At 55.5% G+C, this 10,000-nt stretch overlaps 1 protein-coding gene across 1 annotated transcript in view; it reads left to right on the plus strand.

Annotated features, from left to right (window-relative positions):
• Positions 1-10,000, plus strand: part of LOC143281504 (uncharacterized) — a 44,400-nt gene that overhangs the window by 9,956 nt on the left and 24,444 nt on the right. Inside the window, exon 3 of the mRNA XM_076586712.1 lies at positions 9,506-9,601. Within this exon, the coding sequence (XP_076442827.1) occupies positions 9,506-9,601 (96 nt within the window). The remainder of the gene's footprint in view (positions 1-9,505; positions 9,602-10,000) is intronic.

Raw genomic sequence — 10,000 nt, forward strand, 5'->3', positions numbered from 1 at the left:
ACACAGAGAAAGAGGGAAGATGGTTTCAAACAGAAGGTCCACACACAGAGGAAGAGGGAAGATGGTTTCAAACAGAAGGTCCACACACTGAGGAAGAGGGAAGATGGTTTCAAACAGAAGGTCCACACACAGAGGAAGAGGGAAGATGGTTTCAAACAGACGGTCCACAGAGGAAGAGGGAAGATGGTTTCAAACAGAAGGTCCACACACAGAGAAAGAGGGAAGATGGTTTCAAACAGAAGGTCCACAGAGGAAGAGGGAAGATGGTTTCAAACAGAAGGTCCACACACAGAGGAAGAGGGAAGATGGTTTCAAACAGAAGGTCCACAGAGGAAGAGGGAAGATGGTTTCAAACAGAAGGTCCACACACAGAGGAAGAGGGAAGATGGTTTCAAACAGAAGGTCCACAGAGGAAGAGGGAAGATGGTTTCAAACAGAAGGTCCACACACAGAGAAAGAGGGAAGATGGTTTCAAACAGAAGGTCCACACACAGAGGAAGAGGGAAGATGGTTTCAAACAGAAGGTCCACACACAGAGAAAGAGGGAAGATGGTTTCAAACAGAAGGTCCACACACAGAGGAAGAGGGAAGATGGTTTCAAACAGAAGGTCCACACACAGAGAAAGAGGGAAAATGGTTTCAAACAGAAGGTCCACACACAGAGGAAGAGGGAAGATGGTTTCAAACAGAAGGTCCACACACAGAGGAAGAGGGAAGATGGTTTCAAACAGAAGGTCCACACACAGAGGAAGAGGGAAGATGGTTTCAAACAGAAGGTCCACACACAGAGGAAGAGCGGCGGAAGATGGTCATTGACTGGGGTCACGTGGTCAAAGTGATCTTGTCAGAAAACAGGAAACTGACACTCCGCCTTGCTGGCCAAGTGCTGTGTGTCGTCACAGTGCCAAGTGATGTGACGTGTTTGGGAGGAAGGGGGTGGAGTCGGAGGGTGGGGGGGAGGAAGTGTTGACTGTTGTGATGGGGGGGAGTGTGGGTTTGGAGGAGGGGGTAAAGGAAGTGTTGGCTGTTGTGATGGGGGGAGTGTGGGTTTGGAGGAGGGGGGTAAAGGAAGTGTTGACTGTTGTGATGGGGGGAGTGGGGGTTTGGAGGAGGGGGTAAAGGAAGTGTTGACTGTTGTGATGGGGGGGAGTGTGGGTTTGGAGGAGGGGGTAAAGGAAGTGTTGGCTGTTGTGATGGGGGGAGTGGGGGTTTGGAGGAGGGGGGGGGGGGAGTGTTGACTGTTGTGATGGGGGGTGGGGGGGAGTGGGGGTTTGGAGGAGGGGGTAAAGGAAGTGTTGACTGTTGTGATGGGGGGGGGAGTGGGGGTTTGGAGGAGGGGGTAAAGGAAGTGTTGACTGTTGTGATGGGGGGGGGGGGAGTGTGGGTTTGGAGGAGGGGGGGGGAGGAAGTGTTGACTGTTGTGATGGGGGGTGGGGGGGGAGTGGGGGTTTGGAGGAGGGGGGTAAAGGAAGTGTTGACTGTTGTGATGGGGGGAGTGTGGGTTTGGAGGAGGGGGTAAAGGAAGTGTTGACTGTTGTGATGGGGGGGAGTGTGGGTTTGGAGGAGGGGGTAAAGGAAGTGTTGACTGTTGTGATGGGGGGAGTGGGGGTTTGGAGGAGGGGGTAAAGGAAGTGTTGACTGTTGTGATGGGGGGGGGGGAGTGGGGGTTTGGAGGAGGGGGGGGGAGGAAGTGTTGACTGTTGTGATGGGGGGGGGGGGGAGTGGGGGTTTGGAGGAGGGGGTAAAGGAAGTGTTGACTGTTGTGATGGGGGGGGGGGGAGTGGGGGTTTGGAGGAGGGGGTAAAGGAAGTGTTGACTGTTGTGATGGGGGGGGGAGTGTGGGTTTGGAGGAGGGGGTAAAGGAAGTGTTGACTGTTGTGATGGGGGGAGTGTGGGTTTGGAGGAGGGGGTAAAGGAAGTGTTGACTGTTGTGATGGGGGGGGGAGTGGGGGTTTGGAGGAGGGGGTAAAGGAAGTGTTGACTGTTGTGATGGGGGGGGGAGTGTGGGTTTGGAGGAGGGGGGTAAAGGAAGTGTTGACTGTTGTGATGGGGGGGGGAGTGTGGGTTTGGAGGAGGGGGGTAAAGGAAGTGTTGACTGTTGTGATGGGGGGGGAGTGTGGGTTTGGAGGAGGGGGTAAAGGAAGTGTTGACTGTTGTGATGGGGGGAGTGGGGGTTTGGAGGAGGGGGGTAAAGGAAGTGTTGACTGTTGTGATGGGGGGAGTGGGGGTTTGGAGGAGGGGGTAAAGGAAGTGTTGACTGTTGTGATGGGGGGGGGGGGAGTGGGGGTTTGGAGGAGGGGGTAAAGGAAGTGTTGACTGTTGTGATGGGGGGGGGGGAGTGTGGGTTTGGAGGAGGGGGGTAAAGGAAGTGTTGACTGTTGTGATGGGGGGGGGGAGTGTGGGTTTGGAGGAGGGGGTAAAGGAAGTGTTGACTGTTGTGATGGGGGGGGAGTGTGGGTTTGGAGGAGGGGGGTAAAGGAAGTGTTGACTGTTGTGATGGGGGGAGTGGGGGTTTGGAGGAGGGGGTAAAGGAAGTGTTGACTGTTGTGATGGGGGGAGTGGGGGTTTGGAGGAGGGGGTAAAGGAAGTGTTGACTGTTGTGATGGGGGGAGTGGGGGTTTGGAGGAGGGGGGTAAAGGAAGTGTTGACTGTTGTGATGGGGGGAGTGGGGTTTGGAGGAGGGGGGTAAAGGAAGTGTTGACTGTTGTGATGGGGGGAGTGTGGGTTTGGAGGAGGGGGTAAAGGAAGTGTTGACTGTTGTGATGGGGGGGGGAGTGTGGGTTTGGAGGAGGGGGGTAAAGGAAGTGTTGACTGTTGTGATGGGGGGGAGTGTGGGTTTGGAGGAGGGGGTAAAGGAAGTGTTGACTGTTGTGATGGGGGGGGAGTGTGGGTTTGGAGGAGGGGGTAAAGGAAGTGTTGACTGTTGTGATGGGGGGAGTGGGGGTTTGGAGGAGGGGGGTAAAGGAAGTGTTGACTGTTGTGATGGGGGGAGTGGGGGTTTGGAGGAGGGGGTAAAGGAAGTGTTGACTGTTGTGATGGGGGGGGGGAGTGGGGGTTTGGAGGAGGGGGTAAAGGAAGTGTTGACTGTTGTGATGGGGGGAGTGAGGGTTTGGAGGAGGGGGTAAAGGAAGTGTTGACTGTTGTGATGGGGGGGAGTGGGGGTTTGGAGGAGGGGGGTAAAGGAAGTGTTGACTGTTGTGATGGGGGGAGTGTGGGTTTGGAGGAGGGGGTAAAGGAAGTGTTGACTGTTGTGATGGGGGGGGGGGAGTGTGGGTTTGGAGGAGGGGGTAAAGGAAGTGTTGACTGTTGTGATGGGGGGAGTGTGGGTTTGGAGGAGGGGGGTAAAGGAAGTGTTGACTGTTGTGATGGGGGGAGTGTGGGTTTGGAGGAGGGGGGTAAAGGAAGTGTTGACTGTTGTGATGGGGGAGTGGGGGTTTGGAGGAGGGGGGTAAGGAAGTGTTGACTGTTGTGATGGGGGGAGTGTGGGTTTGGAGGAGGGGGTAAAGGAAGTGTTGACTGTTGTGATGGGGGGGGGGAGTGTGGGTTTGGAGGAGGGGGTAAAGGAAGTGTTGACTGTTGTGATGGGGGGGGGGAGTGGGGGTTTGGAGGAGGGGGTAAAGGAAGTGTTGACTGTTGTGATGGGGGGGGGGAGTGTGGGTTTGGAGGAGGGGGTAAAGGAAGTGTTGACTGTTGTGATGGGGGGAGTGGGGGTTTGGAGGAGGGGGGTAAAGGAAGTGTTGACTGTTGTGATGGGGGGAGTGTGGGTTTGGAGGAGGGGGTAAAGGAAGTGTTGACTGTTGTGATGGGGGGGGGGGGAGTGTGGGTTTGGAGGAGGGGGTAAAGGAAGTGTTGACTGTTGTGATGGGGGGAGTGTGGGTTTGGAGGAGGGGGTAAAGGAAGTGTTGACTGTTGTGATGGGGGGAGTGTGGGTTTGGAGGAGGGGGTAAAGGAAGTGTTGACTGTTGTGATGGGGGGGGGAGTGTGGGTTTGGAGGAGGGGGTAAAGGAAGTGTTGACTGTTGTGATGGGGGGAGTGTGGGTTTGGAGGAGGGGGTAAAGGAAGTGTTGACTGTTGTGATGGGGGGGGAGTGTGGGTTTGGAGGAGGGGGTAAAGGAAGTGTTGACTGTTGTGATGGGGGGGGGGAGTGTGGGTTTGGAGGAGGGGGTAAAGGAAGTGTTGACTGTTGTGATGGGGGGAGTGTGGGTTTGGAGGAGGGGGTAAAGGAAGTGTTGACTGTTGTGATGGGGGGGGGGAGTGTGGGTTTGGAGGAGGGGGTAAAGGAAGTGTTGACTGTTGTGATGGGGGGAGTGGGGGTTTGGAGGAGGGGGTAAAGGAAGTGTTGACTGTTGTGATGGGGGGAGTGTGGGTTTGGAGGAGGGGGTAAAGGAAGTGTTGACTGTTGTGATGGGGGGAGTGTGGGTTTGGAGGAGGGGGTAAAGGAAGTGTTGACTGTTGTGATGGGGGGGAGTGTGGGTTTGGAGGAGGGGGTAAAGGAAGTGTTGACTGTTGTGATGGGGGGGGGGACGTGTGGGTTTGGAGGAGGGGGTAAAGGAAGTGTTGACTGTTGTGATGGGGGGAGTGTGGGTTTGGAGGAGGGGGTAAAGGAAGTGTTGGACTGTTGTGATGGGGGGAGTGGGGGTTTGGAGGAGGGGGTAAAGGAAGTGTTGACTGTTGTGATGGGGGGGGGGAGTGGGGGTTTGGAGGAGGGGGTAAAGGAAGTGTTGACTGTTGTGATGGGGGGAGTGTGGGTTTGGAGGAGGGGGTAAAGGAAGTGTTGACTGTTGTGATGGGGGGGGGAGTGTGGGTTTGGAGGAGGGGGTAAAGGAAGTGTTGACTGTTGTGATGGGGGGGGGGAGTGTGGGTTTGGAGGAGGGGGGTAAAGGAAGTGTTGACTGTTGTGATGGGGGGAGTGTGGGTTTGGAGGAGGGGGTAAAGGAAGTGTTGACTGTTGTGATGGGGGGGGAGTGGGGGTTTGGAGGAGGGGGTAAAGGAAGTGTTGACTGTTGTGATGGGGGGAGTGGGGGTTTGGAGGAGGGGGGTAAAGGAAGTGTTGACTGTTGTGATGGGGGGAGTGTGGGTTTGGAGGAGGGGGTAAAGGAAGTGTTGACTGTTGTGATGGGGGGGGGGGAGTGGGGGTTTGGAGGAGGGGGTAAAGGAAGTGTTGACTGTTGTGATGGGGGGGGGGGAGTGTGGGTTTGGAGGAGGGGGTAAAGGAAGTGTTGACTGTTGTGATGGGGGGAGTGGGGGTTTGGAGGAGGGGGTAAAGGAAGTGTTGACTGTTGTGATGGGGGGAGTGGGGGTTTGGAGGAGGGGGTAAAGGAAGTGTTGACTGTTGTGATGGGGGGGGGGGAGTGTGGGTTTGGAGGAGGGGGTAAAGGAAGTGTTGACTGTTGTGATGGGGGGGGGAGTGTGGGTTTGGAGGAGGGGGGTAAAGGAAGTGTTGACTGTTGTGATGGGGGGGAGTGTGGGTTTGGAGGAGGGGGTAAAGGAAGTGTTGACTGTTGTGATGGGGGGGGAGTGTGGGTTTGGAGGAGGGGGTAAAGGAAGTGTTGACTGTTGTGATGGGGGGGGAGTGTGGGTTTGGAGGAGGGGGGTAAAGGAAGTGTTGACTGTTGTGATGGGGGGAGTGTGGGTTTGGAGGAGGGGGGTAAAGGAAGTGTTGACTGTTGTGATGGGGGGGGGAGTGGGGGTTTGGAGGAGGGGGTAAAGGAAGTGTTGACTGTTGTGATGGGGGGGGGGAGTGTGGGTTTGGAGGAGGGGGTAAAGGAAGTGTTGACTGTTGTGATGGGGGGGAGTGTGGGTTTGGAGGAGGGGGGTAAAGGAAGTGTTGACTGTTGTGATGGGGGGAGTGGGGGTTTGGAGGAGGGGGTAAAGGAAGTGTTGACTGTTGTGATGGGGGGAGTGTGGGTTTGGAGGAGGGGGTAAAGGAAGTGTTGACTGTTGTGATGGGGGGGGGAGTGTGGGTTTGGAGGAGGGGGTAAAGGAAGTGTTGACTGTTGTGATGGGGGGGGAGTGTGGGTTTGGAGGAGGGGGGTAAAGGAAGTGTTGACTGTTGTGATGGGGGGAGTGTGGGTTTGGAGGAGGGGGGTAAAGGAAGTGTTGACTGTTGTGATGGGGGGGGGGGAGTGTGGGTTTGGAGGAGGGGGTAAAGGAAGTGTTGACTGTTGTGATGGGGGGAGTGTGGGTTTGGAGGAGGGGGGTAAAGGAAGTGTTGACTGTTGTGATGGGGGGGGAGTGTGGGTTTGGAGGAGGGGGGTAAAGGAAGTGTTGACTGTTGTGATGGGGGGAGTGGGGGTTTGGAGGAGGGGGGTAAAGGAAGTGTTGACTGTTGTGATGGGGGGAGTGTGGGTTTGGAGGAGGGGGTAAAGGAAGTGTTGACTGTTGTGATGGGGGGGGGGAGTGTGGGTTTGGAGGAGGGGGGTAAAGGAAGTGTTGACTGTTGTGATGGGGGGGGAGTGTGGGTTTGGAGGAGGGGGTAAAGGAAGTGTTGACTGTTGTGATGGGGGGGGGGGGAGTGTGGGTTTGGAGGAGGGGGTAAAGGAAGTGTTGACTGTTGTGATGGGGGGGGGAGTGTGGGTTTGGAGGAGGGGGTAAAGGAAGTGTTGACTGTTGTGATGGGGGGAGTGTGGGTTTGGAGGAGGGGGTAAAGGAAGTGTTGACTGTTGTGATGGGGGGGGAGTGTGGGTTTGGAGGAGGGGGTAAAGGAAGTGTTGACTGTTGTGATGGGGGGGGGGAGTGTGGGTTTGGAGGAGGGGGTAAAGGAAGTGTTGACTGTTGTGATGGGGGGAGTGGGGGTTTGGAGGAGGGGGGTAAAGGAAGTGTTGACTGTTGTGATGGGGGGAGTGGGGGTTTGGAGGAGGGGGTAAAGGAAGTGTTGACTGTTGTGATGGGGGGAGTGGGGGTTTGGAGGAGGGGGTAAAGGAAGTGTTGACTGTTGTGATGGGGGGAGTGTGGGTTTGGAGGAGGGGGTAAAGGAAGTGTTGACTGTTGTGATGGGGGGAGTGTGGGTTTGGAGGAGGGGGGTAAAGGAAGTGTTGACTGTTGTGATGGGGGGGAGTGTGGGTTTGGAGGAGGGGGTAAAGGAAGTGTTGACTGTTGTGATGGGGGGAGTGTGGGTTTGGAGGAGGGGGTAAAGGAAGTGTTGACTGTTGTGATGGGGGGGAGTGTGGGTTTGGAGGAGGGGGTAAAGGAAGTGTTGACTGTTGTGATGGGGGGAGTGTGGGTTTGGAGGAGGGGGTAAAGGAAGTGTTGACTGTTGTGATGGGGGGAGTGTGGGTTTGGAGGAGGGGGTAAAGGAAGTGTTGACTGTTGTGATGGGGGGAGTGTGGGTTTGGAGGAGGGGGTAAAGGAAGTGTTGACTGTTGTGATGGGGGGGGGAGTGTGGGTTTGGAGGAGGGGGTAAAGGAAGTGTTGACTGTTGTGATGGGGGGGAGTGTGGGTTTGGAGGAGGGGGTAAAGGAAGTGTTGACTGTTGTGATGGGGGGAGTGGGGGTTTGGAGGAGGGGGGTAAAGGAAGTGTTGACTGTTGTGATGGGGGGGGGAGTGTGGGTTTGGAGGAGGGGGGTAAAGGAAGTGTTGACTGTTGTGATGGGGGGGGGAGTGTGGGTTTGGAGGAGGGGGTAAAGGAAGTGTTGACTGTTGTGATGGGGGGGGGAGTGTGGGTTTGGAGGAGGGGGTAAAGGAAGTGTTGACTGTTGTGATGGGGGGGGAGTGTGGGTTTGGAGGAGGGGGGTAAAGGAAGTGTTGACTGTTGTGATGGGGGGAGTGTGGGTTTGGAGGAGGGGGTAAAGGAAGTGTTGACTGTTGTGATGGGGGGGAGTGGGGGTTTGGAGGAGGGGGGTAAAGGAAGTGTTGACTGTTGTGATGGGGGGAGTGTGGGTTTGGAGGAGGGGGGTAAAGGAAGTGTTGACTGTTGTGATGGGGGGAGTGTGGGTTTGGAGGAGGGGGTAAAGGAAGTGTTGACTGTTGTGATGGGGGGAGTGGGGGTTTGGAGGAGGGGGTAAAGGAAGTGTTGACTGTTGTGATGGGGGGGAGTGTGGGTTTGGAGGAGGGGGTAAAGGAAGTGTTGACTGTTGTGATGGGGGGGGAGTGTGGGTTTGGAGGAGGGGGTAAAGGAAGTGTTGACTGTTGTGATGGGGGGAGTGGGGTTTGGAGGAGGGGGTAAAGGAAGTGTTGACTGTTGTGATGGGGGGAGTGTGGGTTTGGAGGAGGGGGTAAAGGAAGTGTTGACTGTTGTGATGGGGGGGGGGGGAGTGGGGTTTGGAGGAGGGGGTAAAGGAAGTGTTGACTGTTGTGATGGGGGGGGGAGTGTGGGTTTGGAGGAGGGGGTAAAGGAAGTGTTGACTGTTGTGATGGGGGGAGTGTGGGTTTGGAGGAGGGGGTAAAGGAAGTGTTGACTGTTGTGATGGGGGGGGGGGAGTGTGGGTTTGGAGGAGGGGGCAAAGGAAGTGTTGACTGTTGTGATGGGGGGGGGAGTGTGGGTTTGGAGGAGGGGGGTAAAGGAAGTGTTGACTGTTGTGATGGGGGGAGTGTGGGTTTGGAGGAGGGGGTAAAGGAAGTGTTGACTGTTGTGATGGGGGGGGGGGAGTGGGGGTTTGGAGGAGGGGGTAAAGGAAGTGTTGACTGTTGTGATGAGGGGGGGGGGAGTGTGGGTTTGGAGGAGGGGGTAAAGGAAGTGTTGACTGTTGTGATGGGGGGAGTGTGGGTTTGGAGGAGGGGGTAAAGGAAGTGTTGACTGTTGTGATGGGGGGAGTGTGGGTTTGGAGGAGGGGGTAAAGGAAGTGTTGACTGTTGTGATGGGGGGGAGTGTGGGTTTGGAGGAGGGGGGTAAAGGAAGTGTTGACTGTTGTGATGGGGGGAGTGTGGGTTTGGAGGAGGGGGTAAAGGAAGTGTTGACTGTTGTGATGGGGGGGAGAGTGGGTTTGGAGGAGGGGGTAAAGGAAGTGTTGGCTGTCGGGACTACCATTCAGAAGAATATGAATTTGTGGGTAAGATTTTAAAAACGACAGTTCATTGCTTGTCTTGTATTGTATTGTATTACATGTATTGTATTGTATTGTATTGTATTAATGTCACATCTCATGACAAACCAAGGTGTGTGTGACTTAACCCCTCCTTGTTCTCCCATTCAGCTGGAGAGCGGTGTGGGTTGTGCTGATTGCACGGGAATCTCAGGCTGTCACTGAACTGATATCAACCTTTCCTGAGCTGGTCAGTCAGTGACAAGATTCTAGGCTTTTCGCCCGCGACTGGCATTGGAGGCAGTTGTGTCTGCTTTGCTCTCTTCAGGGCTGGTTGCTCTGTTCTGCACTCGTGAGTGGGGATAGTTTTTCCTCCGAGTGATTGGCGTTCTTCGGTTGGCGTTCTGTGTTCCATATCTTTCAGCGTCTGGGTAGCACTACCCCGCCTGGAAGTGCTTTCAGCGTTCCCACTTTCCGTGTCTTCCACTGACCATCCACTGTTTTCCCTAGAACCCCACTGCCAGCCTTTGACTTCCATGGTCCAGACCGTTGGCTGCTGCCGCCTGCCGCTGCCTTCCGTCGCCAGCGTTTTCTGGCCTGGGGCTCGGCCCTCTCGGTGCTTGTGGCTGTCTTCGTCTGTTGTTCGTCCTTGCTACTTCAGTTCATTTCCAGTCTTGCCGTCGTCGTCACTGACTGTTCTTCATCGTCGTCACTTACTGTTCTTCATCGTCGTCACTTACTGTTCTTCATCGTCGTCACTGTTCTTCATCGTCGTCACTTACTGTTCTTCATCGTCGTCACATACTGTTCTTCATCGTCGTCACTGTTCTTCATCGTCGTCACTGTTCTTCATCGTCGTCACTGTTCTTCATCGTCGTCACTTACTGTTCTTCATCGTCGTCACTGTTCTTCATCGTCGTCACTTACTGTTCGTCGTCGTCGTCTTCGTCATCGTCACTTGCTGATCGTCGTCGTCATTTACTGCTCTTCTTCTTAGTCGTCGTCGTCACTACTTCTTCATCGTCGCAACCTCGTTACCT

This window comes from Babylonia areolata, chromosome 4 (genome assembly GCF_041734735.1).
Source record: "Babylonia areolata isolate BAREFJ2019XMU chromosome 4, ASM4173473v1, whole genome shotgun sequence".
Lineage (NCBI taxonomy): Eukaryota > Metazoa > Mollusca > Gastropoda > Neogastropoda > Buccinidae > Babylonia > Babylonia areolata.